This window comes from Balaenoptera acutorostrata, chromosome 11 (genome assembly GCF_949987535.1).
Source record: "Balaenoptera acutorostrata chromosome 11, mBalAcu1.1, whole genome shotgun sequence".
Lineage (NCBI taxonomy): Eukaryota > Metazoa > Chordata > Mammalia > Artiodactyla > Balaenopteridae > Balaenoptera > Balaenoptera acutorostrata.
Window position 1 is genome coordinate 62,559,121 of NC_080074.1, and position 22,519 is coordinate 62,581,639.

General features: G+C 51.9%; 1 protein-coding gene across 7 annotated transcripts; it reads right to left on the bottom strand.

Moving 5' to 3' along the window:
* Positions 1-690: 690 nt before the first annotated feature.
* On the bottom strand, positions 691-21,536 carry ESPL1 (extra spindle pole bodies like 1, separase). Of its 7 annotated transcripts, none has more exons than XM_057556821.1 (31): positions 21,428-21,536; positions 20,955-21,047; positions 19,713-20,771; positions 19,324-19,428; positions 19,045-19,165; positions 16,936-17,072; positions 15,693-15,886; positions 15,150-15,389; positions 14,782-14,926; positions 14,534-14,672; positions 14,201-14,340; positions 13,119-13,253; positions 11,928-12,047; positions 11,261-11,432; positions 10,731-10,859; positions 10,440-10,596; positions 9,429-9,538; positions 7,047-8,035; positions 6,252-6,612; positions 5,892-6,053; positions 5,309-5,522; positions 5,017-5,207; positions 4,385-4,512; positions 4,138-4,260; positions 2,746-2,901; positions 2,467-2,637; positions 2,239-2,343; positions 1,940-2,055; positions 1,695-1,778; positions 1,362-1,526; positions 691-1,050 (listed from the first exon to the last, which is right to left on the bottom strand). In XM_057556821.1, the coding sequence occupies exons 2-31, from the start codon at positions 21,033-21,035 to the stop codon at positions 849-851; spliced, it is 6,351 nt and encodes a 2,116-aa protein (XP_057412804.1). In that variant the 5' UTR covers positions 21,036-21,047; positions 21,428-21,536; the 3' UTR covers positions 691-848. The 7 variants fall into 7 exon arrangements, with proteins under 7 accessions (XP_057412804.1, XP_007179498.2, XP_057412806.1 ...); XM_007179436.2 differs by having other exon boundaries at positions 21,416-21,530; XM_057556823.1 differs by having other exon boundaries at positions 21,400-21,492.
* Between the last annotated feature and the right edge of the window lie 983 nt (positions 21,537-22,519).

Sequence of the window (22,519 nt, forward strand, 5' to 3'; positions counted from 1 at the left end):
AAGTTCTCCGGGTCGGGGGGAGTAGCACTGTGAAAGGAATGCTTTGGGCAGATGAAGCGGGAGTCTGGCGGTGGAGAGAACACAAAGGAGGCCCGTTATCAACTAAAAAGTACAGCAGTGGGTTTATTAATCAGTACAGTGTTTTACCATGTGCTAGAAGTGAGGGATACATAAGAGTGTTAAGATACGTACTTCTGAACTTAATCTAGTTGGAGAGAGAAAAACCGTACATCAGCATCAGAAACCCCCAGAATCTGCTGCTAAAGTGCATGGCACTAACAAGTGTAACAGCTGTTTGTGGGGAAAGGACAGCAGCCTATAACATCCACTTAGGAGGGGGGCAAAGCAACTGAGGCATTAAACTTGTGTCACTCCTAGGATACCTGAGGGCAGGAAGACAGGATAGACATGAGGGTACCTGGCCAAGACACTCTCAATGGATCTATCTCTACCTTTCCTTGGGCCTTTGTCCCCACTTAGAGTATTTTGATGCCCCTCTCTCCTTCAGCTTTGTCTGGTGAGGTCAAGACAGGCCCAGCTTTGTCTGTTGGTTTTGCCTTTCTTCCCAACACTCTCAGACTTGAACTCCTGCAAGCTATTCTTATCTATTTATAGTACCACACAGTAGGAAGCCGGCAATAGTCTTCTCTTTAAATGTTCTCAGAGGAACTACACAAAACAGGGTTTAAGTGATGTATCTTTATTATATTAAAAATTAAATCAAAAGGAAATGTTTCATATAAAACACTGGGGAAAATCATTTAAAATATTTATTGTAAGGGCCAAATCTAAGTTTGGAGGTAGAACAGTCACATGGCTTCTATCAGCAACAGGAGAGCTCCAAGGGGTCACTGCAGGGAGACAGGCAAGCCATAGGCTACAGGTGCAGCCCCAATAAGATACTTGAGTCGGGGAGCCTGGCGGGCCTGGCTGACGTAGTACAGAAGTGGGGCTCCTGGGCCTGCTCCAAGCCAGCCCTGCAGCAAAGCCTCTGTGTAGCGGTCAATGTCACGGTCAGTCACATCCCAGAGGTTACCTAGAAACAGGGGGCTGGGAAAAGAGAAGGAAGAAATACAAAGTAAGGGTCTAAAACAGAACACCTAGGAAAACACGACTGGTGGTGGTGGTGGTGGTGGTGGTGGTGGTGAGTGAGTTGAGAGGGATTGAGCCAATGAGGAAGTCCCTTGACCCATAGTTCCAGGAGGATGATAGAGGATGGCAAAGGGTTAAGGGCCCAGGTATGCCAGGGAAGTAGGGTGGGAGGAAGGAGGTGGGGCACAAAAGAGGAAGGATTTAGGGTTCAGACCTGGGAAAGCACTTGGGATGGGGACCTAGGATGGACTTTGCCCCTCAGGACTCACCAGCCAGCCATGATATACTTGAGCACGATGCCAGCACCCTCCAGGTTTCCACGCACAGCCAGGGCTGCACTGCTGCAGCCAAACAGCAGGGCCACCGCCCGGCAGCTCAGCCGCAGGACAGCCTGCCCGTCCAGGAAGCGGGCACCGGCCCCATGCCCTGCATAGCTGTGGCAGAAGGAGGCGAGATGAGCCTGACCTAGCAGGGCCAGGCCTCTGCTGTGTCTCCAGAGGTGTCCTGAGTCAGTCAGGGGCTCCAAAGCCCCAGAGCAAACCGTGGTGATACCCACCCTCTGGGACTGTCCCTCTCCCCACCTCCCTGCCCTGAGCACTCACATGTACAAGTCATGCTCCGTCAGGGCCGCCTGCACCTGTTCCGGGCTCGGCACCTCCCCGACCACCCCTTTCCAGCCAGCTTCACTACAGGGAAAAGGTAGGAGTAAGAAGGGTTATGGGGCAAAGAGGGCAGAAGGAACACTAGGGAGAACGTGGGCTGCAACATTTGATTCTGGAGAAAAGGACATTTGCCCCTGTGTTGTGCTACCCTTCCCCACCCTCCTTCTTACTCTTCTCCCCCTGACCTGCTAAAATGGGCTCGGAATTGCTCCTCTGTGCTTGACAGGTTATTGTGGGGATTCAGGACGTAGAAGGCACTGCGAGGATCCACTCCTTGGCTCAGCACCGACGAGGCCCCAGACTGATGGGGAGACAGTGGTCATCAGGATCCTGGTCTGGCTCAAGGGCCCAAGCTCCCACAAACCCCAAGCCCCTTTCCACAGCTGATCCATTCCTAAGACCTCCTTCTTCTCTTCCCAGGTTTCTCTATCTTTTCTTGCCCCATCACCAATCACCCCCAGTCCCCACTCCCTGAACCCCGCACCTCTTTGATGATGGAGTAGCTGAGTAGGAATCGGAAGGAGGGCAACCGAGTGACAGGCAGGGCCCGGAGGCTGGGCATGCTCTCCCACGGGAGCTTCTGTAGGTCCTGGGCAAAGAGCACTCAGGTTACTGTCCCAAGCCAGGGGTACACAGGAGTCAGAAGGGGCATGGTGGCGAGTAGCTGCCCACTGCCCACCAGGCGCTGCCCCTCCGGCCCCTGGCTCCTTACCTTGTCCAGCACCAAGACAAGATGCCTACTGCTTGGTACCGTCTGACCCTGTAGACGCTCTACTGCCTCACTCAGGAGCTCTTGGGCTCTTTCTGGCTGGGCTGGGCACAGCCCATAAGCCAGGGCCTGAACGTCCTGTGGGGTGAGGGTACTGGCACCGCTGAGCATGATCTGCGGGGGAACAGTGGTCATTGAGTACCATAGCTCCCATCTCCACCCTCAGTGGCAGGTGGGAAAGTTAAGGCTACCTTCTTCCCCTTCCCTGATTGCTCAACTCACTTTCAGCAGAGTGTGGTCAGGATATTTCCAGCCACATTCCTGCAGCAATTCTTGTAGACGGGAGGCCTCCTGGGCAGGGCCGGGGTCCTCACTGGATGGCAGCAACAGCCCCCGCCAGCAGCCCAGCACATACTTCTCTAGGGAAGTGGTGAGAACCTGAATGCAGAACAGAACTGTCAGTCAGAGAGGAAGTGGAGTTTCTTTCCCCACAGGCACCGACATTTTGGAGACGAGGAGATGGGTCTTCCAGTAAGTGGATGTGTCTTACTTATCCTACTGCCAGTCAAAAAAGGCAAGAAGCGAGAAACATTTTTCATTTGCTGAGACTCTGGGGTAGTATAGATAAGAGGATTTGTAGGGGGACTTCCCTGGTGGCGCAGCGGTTAAGAATCTGCCTGCCAATGCAGGGGACACGAGTTCAAGCCCTGGTCTGGGAAGATCCCACATGCCGCGGAGCAACTAAGCCCATGTGCCACAACTACTGAGCCTGCGCTCCAGAGCCCGCGAGCCAAAACTACTGAGCCCGCGTGCCACAACTACTGAAGCCCGCGCGCCTAGAGCCCATGCTCCGCAACAAGAGAAGCCACTGCAACGAGAGGCCCGTGCAGCACAACGAAGAGTAGCCCCCGCTCTCCACAACTACAGAAGGCCTGCATGCAGCAATGAAGACCCAACACAGCCAAAAAATAAAAATAAAAATAAATAATATATATATATATATATCTTTAAAAAAAAAAGATGATTTGTAATAAATCACTACGTTTTGACAAATACGAACAGGTAGGCAAAAGCTAAAGCCAGGAAATGAAATGAAAGCTGTGGTCGGGAGGCTGATACTTGGGCTTAACTTCTTTTTTTGTACTTATCTTTAAACATTCCAGGGCTTCCCTGGTGGCGCAGTGGTTGAGAATCTGCCTGCCAATGCAGGGGACACGGGTTCGGGCCCTGGTCTGGGAAGATCCCACATGCCACGGAGCAACTGGGCCCGTGAGCCACAACTACTGAGCCTGCGCTCCTGGAGCCTGTGCTCCACAACAAGAGAGGCCGCGATAGTGAGAGGCCCGCGCACCGCGATGAAGAGTGGCCCCCACTTGCCACAACTAGAGAAAGCCCTCGCACAGAAACAAAGACCCAACACAGCCAAAAATAAATAAATAAATAAATAAATCTTTAAAAAAAAAAAAAAAAAAAAAAAAAAAAAAAAACATTCCATTGCCATAACCCCTTCCAGTCTCAGACTCTTGTTTAAAGTGCTTCCCAAGTGACATAATTTTTTATTTAGGCCTACACTTCCAGAAAGGACTTGAGGTGGCTCAGCAAGAACCTGGGACCCCTGAGAGAGAAGATATTCCTAGGGCAGGCCGGACCCCACCCCACACTGGGGACACACACCTCCATCCTACGGTCCAGTTCCAGCCGCCCCGTCCACCATTCTCGCTTGTCAGTACAGCTGCTGTTCTCTTTCTGTTCCTTCTGGATGGCGTCAAACTCTTTCAGGGCCGAACTCACAGAAAGCTGAGGGCGATGGGGTTGTAAGAGTTCTGCTTGTCCACGTGACCACCATCTCTCCATCCCCCAGCCACAGCTTGACCAGAAGCCTGCCCCAGCCCAACTTTGCTCCCCGGCCCAGAAAACCAACCTTGTTCTGGGCAGTGGGGATCTGCACGGTGACTGGGGGATTGTCTTTTTCCAGCCGGGTCAGCAGGAGGGTGTTACCCATGGTTCCAGGCTGCAGGGTGGCCAGGGCCAACACACACACGGTCACCCCTGACACACATGACGTGCCCAGAGTTATTTCAGCTGTTACAAAGAATTCCTTTCCCTGTCTTCTGCATGCAATCCCTGTCCATCACTCAAGACAACTCCTAGAAGACTTCCCTGGCCACTGAAGTTCAAAGGTGCTCTCCCTTACCCTAACAGCTCCCTGTAGACAGAGACCATGTTTTGTATTTATTTGTGTCCCTACAGAAACTAACAACCTCTCCCCCCCACCGCCCCCCGCATACAGTGAGGCACTCAAATCATCCGTGAACATGTTTCATGTTAGCATAGGAAGACCCTGGACACCTGAACTTACCCTTAAAGAAAGAAAGACACTGAATTTGCTGGTAACTCTACGAAATGTCTAATCAATGGAAAAGTATGACATGGCCTTCCATAAGGATCATAAATCTGTGTGTGAACTAACTAATGCCTTAAACTCCTTCACCCAACTCTTCCCTAAGAAGATGAATAAAAGAACAGCAGAGGCACTGATGCCTGCCGCCATACCACTGGGGATCAGAGCCAGGCGCTCCTGGAAACTCTCCTCCTCGGGCTGGGGGAAGTGGCCAGATCCCGACGCTCTGAAGGAAAAGAGGCGCTGGATGCGGGCCAGGGGTATGTCTCCAGGCCTCTCCTGGAGGTTCAGCCCCTGCAGCTGGTCTGCTATTTCAAGCGATCCTCGGCGCTTCTGGGCCTTGCTGCAGGCAACACAAGCGGGGGTGAGTTCTGCCTCCTTCAGAGTCTGGACCACTCCCCCCAGTCTGTCCCAGCACAAACCTTAGGGATGGTGGGCACTCACCTGAGCTGCCTGTGGAGGTGGATGAGCAGCTGGTGGCGACAGGTGATGGAGACAGACTCGGTGACAAGGCAGGCAGTGGCATAGGGATCCCGGTGGCCCAGGCACAAGGCCAGGAGGCGGCAGAGGTGAGCGTAGAGCCCACTAGGAGGGCAGTGACTGACCCCACGGAAAGCAATGCTTAGTGAGTCACAGATGGAATCCAGGATAGACAGACCTAGAGTAAGGTCAAGACACAGATGAATCCCCAACTTCCTAACTGATAGGAACTTTCCAAGAATGAGTGTCTATCTACTCTCCCACGTGGAAAACAGCAGCTACCATTTATGAAGGGCAGTGTGCCAAGTGGGGAGCTATGCAGTTTACATGCATCAACTCTCTCCATCCTCCCCAAATTCCACCTTACAGTTAAGTAAACTGAAGCTCAGAGAGGTGGAGTGACTAGAGTTCAGCTAGCAGAGAGAGTGCTGGGATTCAAACCCAGGTTCAAAGGCTACCAGATCCAGATGGTCCAAAACCAGAACCAAGGACAGTATGGAAAGGCACTGGGATCAAGCGATCACACCTTTGTGGTCAGCATACTTACTGACGGCTACGGGGGCCGAGGGGAGTCGGAGCCGAGGACCAAGATCCTTGTCTCTCTCCTTGTCTGGGCCCCGGACGGGCAGCTCCTCTTTGCTGGCATCCCGTCTCAACACCTCACATTCTCCTATGGCGGAATCGAGCCCTGGAGCTGGGGTCTTCCCACCTGGGCAGACAACACGACTTTTCTGTAGAGTTCCCTCTTCCTGCCATCCCCTTTGCTCTCCCTTCTAGGGTCTGGTCCCAGAGCCAGCAAAAGAACTTTCTTCCTGTTCCATCTTTGGCACCAGTTATTTCTCACGTTTTGGCCCCAGGGCAACCCCGAAAAAACATGGACATCTATCTTCCACCCTTGCCATCACACCTGAGGCTGAGTCTTCCCCATCAGAGCCCCTGAGGATCTCAAAGCTCATTTCCATCTGCTTGTCAGTCAGTTCCTCCTCAAGGATGGTCCTCATCATCTCAGGGCCCAGCTCCTCACAATGTCCTGATGCCAGCTTCTTGACCCTCCGGCTTCTGCCACTGAGGCCAGGGTGCCCAGGGGCACTGCCTGGGGCGGCCCCCACGTTTGTCTTCACGCTCGGGCCCTTCCTGGCCCGGCCCCGGCCCCGGCCCTGGCCCCGGCCCCAGCCCCGGGAAGCAGTGCCTCGTCCCTTGGGCCCCTCTGCAAGCCGTGCCTCAACTGAGACAGGGTCTTCCAGGTCACTGTCATCACTGAAGTTCACCTAGGATGGTGGGAAAGGGAGAAGGGCCAAGTGACAATACATTGTCCACCAGCAGGTGGCGCTGTGGAGGCGCCATCACAGAGGCCCCTGGGGAAGATTTAAGAATCAACCTCCCAGGTATTAGGCCACACTCAATCAGGGGCAGTAACTCTGGGGTGTGGAAGGAGGGAGAGGAGGAAGGAACAGAAGATAAGGAGGAAGGATGAAAAGGGAAAGGAACCGTATAGAATGAAGAAAAGTCCCTTCTGTCTGAAACAAAGATGGACTTGAACTAGGTCTTGCTGTGGAAGATGTAGGGGTCCTGCAGTAACAGGAGAGCTTAAGGTCCCCCCCCAGCCCTAGGAAGCTATTCCAGAGACACCTGCTCTGCAGAACTCTTCTCCAGGATCACCCCCACTCAACACCAGTACCACCTAGCCACAGTCCCATCTCACCTTGAGGCGTGTCTGGACCCTCTGTTGTACCCTGGGGGCCTTGGGAACCTCAGGCTTGCTCTTTGTAAGGAAGACTTCCTCAAACACGGTGAAGGGGACACGAGGGCCAGCCTGCCTGACCCGACCTGGGGGCTTAGGTGTACAGGGTGGTCCTCTACCTTCCAGACCTTTCATAGAGGTATGTGAGAGTGGCAGGGTAGCAGAGACCTCTTGCTGGCGTCTTCGTCCACAATGTTTTTGGCTCCAAGGCTTAGAGGGTTCTGAGCCTGCAGGGGTCTTTACTGATGGTGGCTGCCAGCCCCAGGAGCTCGCAAAAAGTCGGGGAGTGCAGCAGCTGAGGCCAGCCAGCTTTGCAAGGGCCCGAACCAAGAGCAGGTTGGCTCGCCAGGGCTCCAGGTGGGGTATCCGAGCCGCCACAAACTTTAGCCCCGACTCCAGGACCTTCTCCAGGCTCTTGTTTGACAGCTGGCTCAGTCCCTCCAGTGCCAGCTGTGCATATGCCTGAGCCGAGATCTCATCGAAGAGGCCCAGGACAGGAGAGGGGGCTGCTTTGTGATTCAGGGAAGCTTGTAGAGCTTGGGTGAGGCGCTCACTGGCCGCAGCGCAACGCTTCAGCACAACCTGCAGCAGATCCAGGCCCTGGGCCTGATGGCCCATGGCCAGCCTCGCCCCTGCTGTGATCAACGCCCAGCGCAGACAGACTGCTGAGAGGACAGGGCTGGCACAGAGCGAGCAGTCACAAGTGGGCAAATGGGTCAGGAAGCCAGGGCTGGGCTGGGGCTTTGTTTTCAGGATCGGGGAGGAGTTAGTAGAAGGTGCTACAGGGCCAGGCTCCTTGGCCACGGTGGCCACCAGCTCCAGGGCAGCGCCTCTTAGAACAAGCTCTTCCTCTGGAAGCTCTGGAGGATGGGGCACCCAGGCCCGCTGCTTCCCCTTCTGCAAGTGGACCTTCTTCACAGTGTCTGGGTGTTGGGCTAGTCCGACAAACTCTGAGGAAAGAGTGTAAAAAGAATTACAAAACTGGGAGAAATTATACCAGTGTGTCCTGAGCTACCTCAGCGGCCAACGACCTATGTTATTTACTTACTAACTGTTCATATATATTACTGTACTAACATACTAAATATTAGCATCCTTACTATTTTTTTGATAAAATCCTAACATTTTCTTCCCTTCTTTTTTTTTTTTTAAATGTATTTTTGGCTGTGTTGGTGTTCGTTTCTGTGCGAGGGCTTTCTCTAGTTGCGGCAAGTGGGGGCCACTCTTCATTGCAGTGCGCGGGCCTCTCACCATCGCGGCCTCTCCTGTTGCGGAGCATAGGCTCCAGACGCACAGGCTCAGTAGTTGTGGCTCACGGGCCTAGTTGCTCCGCGGCATGTGGGATCTTCCCAGACCAGGGCTCAAACCCGTGTCCCCTGCATTAGCAGGCAGATTCTCAACCACTGCGCCACCAGGGAAGCCCACATTTTCTTCCCTTCTAACAATGCATCAGCACAGCCCACCGAGCCCCCATATCTGCAGCTCAGAAGGCTGCATGACTCAGGCCAGAAGGCCGGCACCCAGAGGCCCAAGTCTTAATCCTGTCTCTGGCTCCTGACTAGCCCCGTGATCCCGGCCTCAAACATTGAATTTCTCAATTTTCTGAGTTTACAAATGAAAAAACTCTAGTTCCCACTCAACTTTCCAGGGTTTTGTGTGGGTCCAATGAAATACTACAGGTAAAAGTGGTTGATACGAAAAAAAAAAAAAGTACCATAAATACAATATTTTATTATTAGCTTAAACCCTTCTGAGGATGCTACATTTGTGCTGCCCCATACAGTAGCCACACGTGTGGCTACTGAACACAGGAAGTGTGGCAAGTACCTAAGGCACTGAATATTCAATTTTATTTAAATTAAAATATATTAGTGCTGGGAATTCCCTGGCAGTCCAGTGGTTAGGATTCAGTGCTTTCACTGCAGGGGCCCGGGTTCAATCCCTGCTCCAGGAACTAAGATCCCGCAAGCTGCACGGCACAGGCAAAAACAAAAACAAAAACAAAAACAGAAAAACAAAAAAACATATATATATATATATGTATGTGTCTATACGTGTGTGTGTATATACATATATATACACACATATATACATATATACGTATATATGTGTGTGTGTATATATATATATATTAGCACTGAAAACTAGAAGCAGGTAAGGTTAGTCCTGGACAGCCCATCTGAAGGAGGGACACCAATGGTCTGACTGAAGTGAAGGGAGCTTTGCCCTGGGACAGAAGTAAGTCTGGTTTAGAAGAGAACCTAAGCTTGACATGTAAAACTGTGTTGCAGTGCGTGCATCACTCTCACCACCGCCCATGGGCGTAGGGGCCTGGCTGCCCACCTGTGCAAGACTCGAGCAAGAACAGAACCCGCTGCAGGTCCGACTGACAGAGGTCGATGTCATTGCGCGCCAGCTCCAGCTCCCCCTTCAGCACCAGGAACAGGGCACACCTGGTTGGGAGAGAAGATGACGACTCATTAGTGGAATCCTTTGTTTTCCTGGAGAGTCTTCTTTTTTTTAAATAAATTTTTTTATTTATTTGTTTGTTTGTATTTTTGGCTGTGTTGGGTCTTTGTTGCTGTGCGCGGGCTTTCTCTAGTTGTGGTGAGCGGGGGCTACTCTTCGTTGCGGTGCACGGGCTTCTCATTGTCATGGCTTCTCTTGTTGCGGAGCACAGGCTCTAGGCACGCAGGCTTCAGTACTTCTGGCACAGGGGCTCAGTAGTTGTGGCTTGCGGGCTCTAGAGCGCAGGCTCAGTAATTGTGGCGCACGGGCTTAGTTGCTCTGCAGCATGTGGGATCTTCCTGGACCAGGGCTCGAACCCATGTCCCTTGCAGTGGCAGGCAGATTCTTAACCACTGTGCCACCAAGGAAGCCCTCCTGGAGAGTCTTTCTTTCTGCCCCTTTCCCAGGCAGAGCCATCACAGTCTTTTCCAGCGTCCAGAAGGCCTTTAATTCCTAAGGCTGACTTCAAGCACTCCCTGAGGAAAACCCTCTACACTCATCTCTCAAACCAACTCACCCTTATGCCTGAGGACAGGATTTCCCAAACCACACTCCTCACCAAAAGGATCCTCCGGGCAAAGAGATTTAGGGAAACATTGTATACTAGATCTCCTTTCTGGAGATTGAAAATGTGTGTTAGCATACTGGAGGACATAAGTCCTATAGGAAACAGAAACGTCTAATCTTGATTAACTCAACATTTCCCACTTATTTGCCATGGAATGCATTCTTCCACCAACCCATCCAAATATAACATGTTAATCTGTGGAATAGTTTGGGAACCCACGGTCAAGGTCGTAGGCACTCAGGTTTGGGAATCGGCATCCTCTTGGGCCCTGTACTCACCAGCGCGGTATCTGCAGCTTTGTTGTCAGTTTCAGGGCCTCCAAGCAAAAGGCTTTGGCTTCGCTCACACTACCCAGGTGGACCAGGCGGGAGACCAGCTTCTCCGAACAGCTTAGCACCTCAGTAAGAACCTGCCATTTTTGTACCAGATTTTCACCTGTAGCAAAGGAGAGAGACGAGACCATCATCATGTGGAACCAGGACCCGTAGCCTGGATCCTCTGCAGACAAAACTGCCAGCCCCGCCAGCTAGCCTGTTCCCTCCCATGTTAGCTCTCCTCCTCGGACTTACCATAGTCCAGAAATGGTGTCTCCACAGCTGTTTTTTGAACCGAGAGCACATCGCTGCCCATGAGCAGGAGGATGATGCTTCGGAGGAGCTTATGGGCGTCGATGAGCGCTATCTCAGGCGTCTGCCAGCCTGTGGAAGTGTAGGGGGAAGGTGGGAGGGACAAGAAGGGAGATGATATGGCCAGAACTTCCACCACCTTCAAATACTAAGAAAGCAAATGCAAAGCATGCTCTCACCCTCTCCCTCCACGCTTAAGGCAGACAGAGCTAATCAATCACAGAACTCTCTCCCCCGAGGCTACATGGAGTCTCAGAATCCTTGTCAGTGTAGTGTTCAGGGCAGTCACTAAGCAGTCAGTTAGAGTCAGCAAGCAAACTGAAACTCATTTGCTATCCCAGGCCTGCTCTGGGAAGCTTCTAGGTAGGCTCATCCACGCAGCTGGACAGAAGAGGGGACGAGGGCAGAGAAGAGCTGACAGCGGACACAACACACAAACCACACAAGGAGGGCCATCCACCCTCTTCTTTCACCTTGGGCACAGAGCTGCTCCCACAGGGAGGCCGAAAGTCTGTCTGATGAGAGGCCAAGGTAGACTGCCACAAGCTGCAAGGCCTGGACGCGCAGCAGGTACCAGGCCTTGGATGACCTCTGGAGGGCAGGGTCCTGAAGCACAGACAGCAGCAGAGAGGCACCCTCAGCCACCTGGGGGGAGGGGGAAGGGGCGGAGGAGAGCAGTGAGTGAGGTAGGATCAGCAATTCAGAGCTCAAGGTGCCCCCATAGATCACGTAGCCCAACCCCCTGCTTTTCAGATGATAAAAGCTGGAGAGAAAACTAGAGCCTGAAAGGGCATAAGACTCAGCCAAGTCACACAGCTAGTGTGTGCGAAAGCCCAGTCTTTTGGATCCCACTGGATTTCCAGTCGAGGGCGCCAGTGTCATCCCAGTTTCTAGTCACGGGACAGATTTTCCCCCTTGCCCCAGAGGGAGCTGGAAGAGGACGAAAAGGATGGAATGGCTCCTAGAGAATCACAGGTGGACGATCCACGGGAGAGAGCAAGGCGAGATGGTTCTGCTCCTCAGGGCCACGAACATTCTCCCCAGCTCCAGGGAAGCCTCAGGAGCCAGAGAGATTCTCTGGAGAATCCTCAAATCCTTCCCGTACCCAAGACCTTCGGGGATCAAGAAAGTGAGAAGCACCTTCTGGCAAGCACAGTAGAGTCGACTTCGCAGGAGGTCACAGGTCAGGGAAAGGAGCAGGCATGTATCTGTGGTGCGATCCAAAAGCTTCAGACTTGATTCTGCCTCTTCCAGGTACAACTGAGGAAGCGATTGGGGGTGCATGAACATGCTGGTGAGGAGAGGCAGCCAGACTCTTCAAATTAGAGCGGATTAAAGCATTCGCAAGCAAAATGTTGACCTTGTCCAATTAAATTATTTCAAATATTATAGTCTACGTAGTAATTATTCTCTCACTCACTAAAATGCTCATTTAGTACCTTTCCATTAACCACTAGGCTAGAGAGACAAAGCTGGATAAGCAGTAAGCAGGCCCTTCCATCCAATAGCTTGCAATGCAGGGGGCAGGGGGGCGTGGGCATACCTACGTAATCATGATACAATGCCATTAGTGGTTGGGGACCCAGGGAAAGTGGTTGATTTTGCCCTTGAAGAAGGGGACATATAAAATGCTTTATGAAGGAGGAGACAATTGAGCTAGGCCTTGGAAAGAAAGTACGGGTTTGCTGAAGGAAAAAAAAAGTTGGGGAGAGGGTGCATTTAGGGTGGAGGGTCTACCACAACCAAAGACAGCGAGGTACATACGAGGAATATAAAGTAAGTGGTACAGATTAGCATAAAGTTCATGGTGTGGAGCGGCAAGACAAAGAGTGAACCAGAATATAGAAGGTGTGCAATCCAGAGTAAAGGATCTGGACAGTATCCCTCAGGTAGCGGAGAAGCCAATGTAATCCTTTAAGCAGGAAAGAGATAAGATCAGATCTGTGCCTAACATGATCCCGCTAGTAGCGGAAGTGGAAAAGGGAGGAACTGGAGGCCAGGAGACCAGTTAGGTTACATTGACACAGCCCTAAGTGAACAAGAAGCATCAACTAGGACAACAGAAATTGCTGGGAAACCCAGGATTAGCAGCGTATTGCCAGTGCAGACTAGGTAAGACTGAATGAACGGTTGGTTTGGCAGTGAGACGGAGAAAGATGCCTCCTCTCCCCCAGCTGCGTCCCAACCACTCCACACTTCACCATCCTTCAGCCAAATGTGGCGCAGAAGGCAGAGAAGCCACTCCTTCAGTAGACTATCTTCTCAGAGGAGAGCTGGGTCACTGAAGCCAGGTCCCCCTGCAGCCCCAGGCTAGCGCGGCTGGGCACTCACCTGGGCATAGCTGGGACAGCCGAGTGTCAGGAGGAGCTGGGTGACATGGCAGGAGGAGCCGGCTGCCTTTGCGTGGTCCTCCAGTCTCTGGGAGACGATCCGTAGGAGCAGGAGGACCTCCAGAGCTTGCAGGGGCTGGAAGCCCAGAAGCAGCATATTTATCCAGCTCACGCTCAAGCCTTCATTTCTACCCACTCCTCTCCAGCCCTTTGGGACCTTGGTCTGACCTGAGGGCCTGGCTGGAATGTGGACACCCAGACAGAGGAACCACTGGCCATCCTCAGGGAGCCGGAGAGGAGAGCAGCCAGGGCGTCTGCAAACCCTCCTACCCCCTCACTTGTTTTAAAGCCCACACGCCAGTTGTCTTCAATAGCCAGGGTTTCCTGAGCGTTTGCTATGTGCCAGGCACTGTGCCAGCTCACTTTATTTTCATAGCAACTCTAATTCTAATATTACAGATGAGGAAACTAATAGGTTAACATATGTTAAGCTGCTTGTCTAAGTTCACATAACACGTATGTGGTAGAGCCGAGACTCAAATCTAGGGCTCAGGCAGATTCCCAGGCTCCTCCTGCTAGGAATATGACCTAATGCCCACAGTAACAAAGATCCTCTATGTGCAATGTCCTTTTTCAGAGGTTCCTAATATGGGGTCCAGGGAAGAGCTTCAGGGAGTCCTTGAAACCTGACATTGCATGTAAAAATTTAAAATTGTATCTGTAGAAATTTATGTATTTTTTCTGAGTATACAGGTCTCAAATTATCTGATAATTACTAATAATTATGGCTAATGTTTGAGTATTCCGTTTATACACACCATCTTTCATGCATTTTCTCACTGAATGCTAACAAGGCTATGAGTTAGTATTATTATTACCCTCATTTTAGAAGTAAGGAAATGGGCTTGGAAGGTTAAGCAACTTGCTTAAGGCCATATACTAGTAAGCGCTGGAGCCTGGATTTAACTCAGGGAGATTGGTGACAGAGCCCACACTGGATGACATGACTTCTCAGCAGGGACACAGGCCAAAGAAGGTGAAGGAGCTGAGTTTCTGGCCTGTGTCAATGCCCTGCCCCGTTACCTTTGCCACCAGCTGATAGAGGGCCGCTAGGATCTGCAGGGAGGCTGCTGTCTGCTGCAGACACCGCACGGCGGGGGCCTGCCCCTTTGTAAGCACCTCCTTCCACAGGGCCAGGGCTTGGTCCAGGCATGCGGACTGAGCTGTAAGTCAGAAGAAAGGGACCAGCCATTCTCTCAGTGTGGGCATCTGGGGAAATGTGGTCCTCTTCCCCATAACAGCCTCTGCCCTTGTGCCCGCCTTCCACTCCACAGGGCAGCCTCTCTCACAGCTGGGGTACCCGTAGGAAGCCACAGAGGAGGCCCTATCCCACCACACTACGTTCACGGCCCTCACCAGCATCTGCAGCCAGGTTGAAGGCAATGTTACTGTATAGGAAACGATCTTCCTGGAGTTTATCTTCATAGTTCAGGTCATTGACTTCAAACTCCTCCAGGTTACTAGGGGCCTGGGCTCTCCGATCCCGCTCAATACCCTGGATGGGGCGATCAGGGTGAAAAACAGGGTTGTCACGAGCTTACTGGGGACCAGGGAAAATAAACCCTGTATCCAGTCCTGCTCAACCCCACAGCAACCATGCTCACCTCCTGCATCTTGGCCTCCAGGGTACAGATGTAGAGCCACAGCAGGGCCTGTGCTTTATCATCCAGAAGCCGATCCTTGGCCTGGGCCTCGGGCCTCACAGACTCCAGAAGCTGCAGGGCTTCCCGGATGGCATCCAAGGCAGAGCTATAGGGAGAAGACGCACTTAAGCCAGGCTACTGTGAATACCTGCCACGCTGTCCTGGGAAGGGCCTTCTGCAGCACAGCTGGCCTCATCCTTTGAATTGAGTTCCCATGACCACAAACTAAAGGGAGTGCTCAGGGACGTGGAGAGGGAAACGGGCTCCAGGAAGGGTAAGAGGAGCTAGGGCAAGAAGCAAGAGTGGCCTTCCCAGACCTTCCTCCTCACCAGTCGGTCTGCTGGGCAAAGTTGTGATAGCAGAGCACCTGAGCCAGTTCCACCAGGTGGGTGGCCCGGGCCCAGGCCCCGGCCGGTGTTTCCTCGGGGCTCAGCTCCAGCAGGTCGCAGATGACGTTGAAACGTTCCTGCCCCGTGTCGGCCCGCACCGCCTTGTAGGTCCGCAGCTCCTCCCTGAGCAGGAGGGCCAGGGTCTCCGGGTCCCAGCCACTCAGGCTGTCTCGAAGCGTCCTGAGAGAGGGCAGGCTCAGCACCGGGGAGCCCATGAAGCATGGCGCCTCTGCCCCAGGCCAAGGAGTCCCTGCCTCAGCTTGCTGAGAGCTCAGTTTCCGGTGGTGAAAGCAAGAACAATTGCCTGTCGCCGCTGTCCCCCCACTACCCAGTACAGTGGCTGGCACACAGTCGGCGCTCAATCAATAATGATGAATGGAGGAAACAGTGCCTTTTTCAGACATGAGGATGAATGTGACCATGAGTGCCAAAACCAGCCCTATCCGGGGGTAAAAATGGTTGTCCCCCTCCCCACCAACTCACTTCAGCTGTAGCTCCTTGTCTCCGGCTCTGGCTGCATCCATCTTGACCCGGACCCAGAAGGTGACTGGCTCAGTCATGTGTTTGGGGCCACAGGGCTGCAGGGCTGCCAGCCACAAAGTCACCATCTTGCAGCCCTGGGCCTGTTTACCCAGTTTCTTCAAACTCTCTACGTGCAGCCGGAAGCATCTGTGCAACTGACCAGAGGAAGAAAACAGACCAAACTGGAGAAGGAAGCAAGGAGTCTGTACCATGGGGGCGGATGTGCGTGCTCAGGGTCCTCCTGCCCCCAACCCCGCCCTGCAGACACCTAAGAACTAAATATCTGGGTGCTCTCAACCTGAGGCTTCGACCCATCTCACCCATATACCCATCACCCATACCCCTGCAAACTGCTCCTCCTCCTGACGCTTCTCGGCAAATCACCACCTTCTCCTGAGTCGGAAAGGCAAGACCATCTTGGCCTCTTCCTTCTCCCTCCCTCACACCAGTCACTTTCCAGGTTAATCCTTGACTTCTTGCACTCACCCACTTCTTTCCATCCCTTGGGAAGCTGTTTCAGTTCAGACGCCCACCCTTTCCTGCCTGGACTGTTAGAGCCACCTGGGTGCCTGGTGTTGTCCTTTCCTTCTGTTTATTCGCCACAGTGATGCCGAGAAGCCCAAGATACCAATCCAATACCAGGCCTCCACTTAAATCGAGAGGCTCATCAAATGAAACCCAAGGCCCTCTATGACCCGTCTTGCCTGCCAATCCAGCCAACCTATCATTTCATGGGTATTCTTGCTTTATGACAGTGGTTCTCACTCTGGTTGCCCAAAGGACCACGTAGAGAAACTTTAAAAAAAAAATCCAGATGCCTGGGCTCCAGTGCCAGAGATTCTGAAGCAATTAGCTTAGGACAGGCTTTAGAATTTTTTTTTTTTAGTTCACTCAGGTGATTCTAAATGTCTAGCCAAGTTGAAAACCACTGGCCCAGGACAAGGCTAAATATAAAAAGTGAATCAAAAAAAAAAAAAAAAGTAAATATGAAGGCATGGTGAGGTTTAAAAAAAAAAAAAAAGTGAATCAATCAAAAAAATTAAGTAAATAACAGTACAGGTGAGGTCTGGGAAACACCGCCCCAGGTACTGCTGCCAACATGCAGCTCCTAACTCTCTACTCCAAGGCAGGGTCCTGGCCAGGCCCTTTCATGCTACTTGAGCCCCCTCCTCCCTTCAATATAACCTCCCTCCTGCCCTCATACCTTCTCAGGAGGCACCTCAGGATAGGTGTCTGGCTTTGCCAAGCCCAGGTGCTGACAGAGGGGCTCGGAGATGGCAGAGGCCTCGGCATACAGCTTGTGACTATAGAAGTTGTAGGCCAGGTTACTGGTGTAAGAGGCTGCAGGGGAGAGAGAGGACAGCTGACCGCAGGAATGGTTCCACTGCCCTCTGCTGTTGGAGGGGCAGCAGAGAGGTGCTAAACCTGTGGTCAGCTCAGCAGTCCCCACATCAGCCAGGAACCCCCATCGCTAGGGAATGAGAACGGGACAGCTGTCCCCTTCATGCTCCAAGTCAGCCCATGCCCTCCATTCCAGGAAGACAAGCCCACACCAGCCAGCCTCTCTGCACTTGTTTTACAAGAGCCAAGTCCTCATTCCCACACAGGGCCCGTCTCTCCTCACATGCCAATCTCTGTCTTCATCTTGCTCCAAAGGTCAGCACTTTGAGGGAAACGCTCTGGCCTATCCCTTACTTCCCTCTCCTTCCCTCATTCCACTGAAGCCACACTAGCCTCCCTGCTAGTCCTTGAACACGCCAGCCCCTCTCCTGCTGTAGGGCCTTGGCACTGGCTGTTTCCTCTGCCAGGGGACGTCCTTTCCCAGGTTTCCACATGGTCAATTCCCTGACACCCTCCAGGCTGTGCTCATGTCACCCTCTGCAAGAGGCCTACCCTGACCACCATTTTTTTTTTTTTTTTTTTTGGCCACGTGGCATATGGGATCTTAGTTCCCCAACTAGGGATTTGAACCTGCACCCCCTGCATTGGAAGCGTGGAGTTCCAACCACTGGACCGCCAAGGAAGTCCCTGACCACCTGTTTAAATGGTAATTTGGCCCCCCTCAACTACCCTGACCTCCTAATTCCCTTTCTTATCCTGCTCTACTTTTCCTTTCCCTCCATATTTCTGATCACTTTCTCACATGTTGTACTGCAATTATTCTACCGTTTATGATCTTTCTCCCCCAACCAGAACATGGCTCCATGAGAGCAGGGATCTTTGTTTTATTTACTGACATATCTAAGTACTCAGAACAGTGCTTAGCACATAGTAGGGACTCAATAAATATTCACTGAATGAATACAATTTTCCTAACTTCTAGTTTAGGCAGCTTCTTGGCTATCGATGTAGATGGCTGGGAGAAAATAAAGTAGGTCTTCGATACTCTGCGGGGAGAATTTTCATACTATTAATTTGTGTGACTCCTGATGACATTTTCACCTCTGTGGCCAGGTTCAACCTGAAAATATGAATATGAAAAACTCTCCAAAACCTTCTCGTGACTGAACTCATTAGGTTTATATAATTCAAACTAAAGGGCTATGTATGCTTTTTGTAAAACCGAGGGGGAAATTTCTTATGAAATACAAAACAGGTAAAACTAATTGATGCTGTTAGGATAGTTAGTGGTTACTGTTGGGGTGTGGGGATCAGAAGGGGGCACAAAGAGGGGTTTTCAGGGGTCTATGTCATGCTCTGTTACTTGACCTAGATGTTGGTTACAAACTACGCTCACTTTGTAAAAATCCATCAAGCTGTCTGCTTATGATCTTAGTATTTTCCTGTATGTATATTTCAATAAAAAGGGTGGGGAGAAATATATATGCCTGTTGGTTAATATATACATATACATAGTATATATACATATAGTAGCTACACACAGTATATCTCTAGAGGGATACATAAGAAATTGACCACATTAACCGCCTCTGCAGAGTGGGACTTGGGTGACTAGGATTCGGAGCAGCAGAGGGACTTTTCACTGTATGCCCTTTTGTGCGATTTGAATTTTGAATCATGTGAATGTTCTACCTGGTTTTAAAAAATTTAAGTTATAAATGTTCTACATTTTCATGAAACAAATACCAAGTCAGATTTCAAAGTCAATGAGAAAAAAATTCACATCTGCTAGGATAAATGAGCCTCATCACTTCTCTCCTGCTGTTAAATACAGAGATCTTCATAAATATCTTTCTCACTGCCTCCCTAAGCCATAGGGAGGCCCCACAGAACTATCCAGCTAGTGCTACTTGCCTGCCTAACAAGCGATGACCCTCCCAAGAACCCTGTATCTGGGCCCTAGGGCACTAACCAGTCATCCCCAGGTAGTCAGTCAGCTCTCGGCCTGACAGGCCCTGTAAGGCCTCCATCATCCAGACAACAGTAGATTTGCAGCTTTCCACTAGCTGGGCCAGGTCAGCCAAATCACCTTCCTGAAGGGACAAAAAAGGTGAGAGGAAACGTAATAGGTCTAAGGTGATGTCCACCCCACCTCAGGCCCAAAGCCAAAGCAACCCCAAAGCTCTACTGAGGGCAGTCAAGCAACTCCAGACCCTAGGACCTGTCCAGGTTTTTTGATTCCAGATGGTACCTGACAGCCTTGGGCAAAGTCATAAACCACCGTAGTGTAGAGGTGAAGTCCCTGAAAGTGCATCTGAACCAAAGCCTGCAGTTGCTTGGACGAGTCCCCACAGACCTGAGGAAGGAAGGGGAAGCTTGGTTTGAGGGACAGGGAGCTCCAAGCAGAAGACTGGCCCAGAGCCCTGGAGAGCTGAGACAGCCCGGGGAGTAGGAAGAAGGACATCAGGATGGGCCACTGCCCTCTCAGCATATACTAGGCTGCTTGCTGGCTGGCAGGCATGGTCCAGAAAGCAACTTACCAAGGTGGGAGCCAGGGCTTCCAGATCTTACCAAAGACCCTAGCCCAGTGGAGAGTCCACAGAACCACATTCCCACCCTACCCCTAGGTCCTTAACTCACACCATCCTGCAGCTGCCGGATGAGGCAACAGTAGCTGCCAAGAAAAGCAAAGAGGCCCAGAATGGCATCAGGTCCATAGTGCCCCTTGGTGCCTCGCTCCAGGACTGAGAGGAAGAATTGGCAGCTGTCACACAATGCCCGCAGTGCGGGTGACGGTGCTTCCATGCTGTTTTTCAGGACAGCTGATGCCTTGATCAGAAGCTTGGCCACTGCCTGGGGTCCTCCCTCGCCAACCTGCAGGAGTTCAACTGCCAGCTGGCAAAGCTGGAGGCTGGGGGCCAGACTGGTGTTCCTTAGGTAATTGTAGGCCTTCTCCACTGCCCTGGTGGCTCTGGCGTGGTGGTGGCCCCAGCAGAGGCGACGGCAGTGTTCCAGGGTGAGCTCCAAGAGACAGAGGGCCCTCTGCGGGGAAAGAGGACCAGGAGGGCCCCCTCCCTCTCCCACCAAAGCTCTGATCACATGCCTGGAGAGCAGGTCATCTAGGAAATCAGCATCTGCTTCATTCAGACCATGCCCACTGGCATCAAATAGCTGATTGGCAGCTACAACTCGACAGGCTGTCGGAGAAGCAAAGTGGGGAACCTCACAAGGGGTACTTTCATCCTCCAAGAGTACTAGAAAGCTCAAGGCCTTTAGCCGAGCTGACAATGCAGCTTGCCGCTCCACCAGGGCTTCTGCCCCCTTCCAAAGCAGAGAAAAGCTGCCCCGAGCCACAGCGTCATAGTCCTGGGGAGCAGCTTGTCGAGAACACTGCACCAAGCAGGTATGGAGGGGCTGAGCGACTCGGAATGTGGCCTCTGGGATTCCCTGTGCAGCAGTGTTCCGCAGAAAGATGAAGAGAATTCGTTCCACGTAGAGGGGTGGGCGTTGGGGTGTAGACATCAAGTAGCCATCGCAAGCCACCTCTGCCAGCTCCAGCAGGCTCCCCAGGTGCCTAGGGCAAGCCAGCTTGACAGTCAGCTGCTGGTTGCAAGCCCTGAGGATGGCATCACAAGCTTGCCTCCTCTCGGCATCAGATCGGCAGCTGGGAAAATCAGCTGGAAGCTGGGACAGGAACTCCTAGGAGGAGAGGAAGATGTGAATGAGGCTACCAAAGAAGAAAAAAAAAAGATAGGGAAAGGAACTAAAAAGGAGATTGCTCAAGAGTGGATCTCCTACTAATCTATCTCTTCAAATAAGTCAAAAAACAAAACAGCTCAGCTTGGTAAGCCGGGTGTATCCACAGCCAGACAGCACTCCCACCTTCAAGTCAGGCAGCAGCTCTTCAGCCTCCTTTGGACTTCTTAGCAGAGTCCCAAAGTTGACTCCTTTGAAGCTCCTCATGGTGCCGCGGGACTAGGGGAAAGAAAACGGATTAGGGAAGGCGGAGAAGATTTGTAAAGGAGCTAAATAAAGGGCGGGAGAAGGGCTTGAAGGCCGCGGAAGGCGGGGGGCAAAAAATCCCATCAGAAATCCTATCGGAAAAACGTACATGCCAAGACGCCGGCCTCCCGTTATAAACCGACGCTTCTGCTATTCCTTCCTCCCAGCCTATCCCCAGCCTCACTACCCGTCCCACCAACCAACGCCCCACACCGGAGGCCTCCACCGAGCTCTTCAGCACCACCAGGACGTCCCGAGGTCTCCCGACCCTCCCTCGTAGAGACGCCCGGCCTCTTCCTCAAGTCAGCGCTGGGGCCCCATTCACCTCGGCGCATACATACGTTCACGAGTACCTCAGGCCTTCCGGTCCCAGAGCCCGTTCTTCTTCCCAGGGGCAGGACTTAACCACTAGACTCAGTACTCCGCAAGGATCCAAAATGTAACCTTCGTTTTCCGCGCCAGCCCCTCCTTTCAAATATCCCCAGCGACCAATCAGCGAGAGCTGCGTAACGCCGGCGGGCCGCGAGGCGCGCTGGGAGTTGTAGTTTACTCGCCGCGCTGCTTCCTCACGTGACGCCGGCCGGCGGGGGTCTCGCCGCTCTGAGGGCTAAAGCCTTTTGGGAGAGCGGGTTTTCCCACATTTTCTAGTCGGGGCCGACTTCTTCAGCTACGTGTGGCTTAAATGCTATTGTGAAGGCCAGCCCCCTGCATCCTTCTCCTCCCCTTTATCTTCAGAGCTCGGAAAGAGTTTAAATTTGCAGAGAAGAGAAATAGGTTAGACAACAAAAAGAACTTACTTGGAAACTCGTGGTTTGGGTTACTAGGAAAAAAGGGTATAGCCTTTCATGGAATTCTTTAAAAATATAGTTTTCCGGGGCCACTGACATGAGTACTGTGGCGACTTCCAGCTCTCTCTGCCTTCCAGCCTTGCTCCTTGCATCAGTTGGATTGTTTGAGGAAGACAGAGGATCTTCTTGATGGGGGATGGAGGGTAGAGGTGGGGGGGGGGGGTGGAAGCTGGGAGTGACGATGGGAAGAACTAGGAAAACTCATTCACTGGGATATTTCGCAGTTTTTAATGGCTTATATTCGGTAAGTACTAACTACTTCCCCAAACACACACGTTCACTTGGCCCTGCTTCTCTTCCCTTCCTCCAAAGAATTCAGTTCACAACTTTGGGTCTTCCAGTTAACTTTTTCCTGATGAACTCTATTAACTCATCCTTCTCTATTATTGGTTTTCCTCATCATCATCAACCTCTTTTAGGAGCTGAGAATCTAGCAGGGAAAACTATTTAAAAACAAACAACAACAAAAAAACAATGACGAAGAATCTCAGCGTTGTAATGGTAATATTGCTGCAGGGGCTAAATGTGTATGATACATCAGTTCTCTCAGTACTCATTTCATCTTGCTTACACCTTAGCAGTCAGTGCTTTGACAGT

What these genes read in the sequence shown, in the direction of transcription:
- ESPL1 (XM_057556821.1), bottom strand. Translation starts at nt 21,035, where the DNA reads ATGAGGAGCTTCAAAGGAGTCAACTTTGGGACTCTGCTAAGAAGTCCA. An exon ending in AAGCTGCAGATACCGCGCTG is followed by an intron (nt 9,539 to 10,439) that starts GTGAGTACAGGG and finishes TCTCCCAACCAG; the next exon opens with GTGTGCCCTGTTCCTGGTGC. An exon ending in TCCCCACTGCCCAGAACAAG is followed by an intron (nt 4,261 to 4,384) that starts GTTGGTTTTCTG and finishes CATCGCCCTCAG; the next exon opens with CTTTCTGTGAGTTCGGCCCT.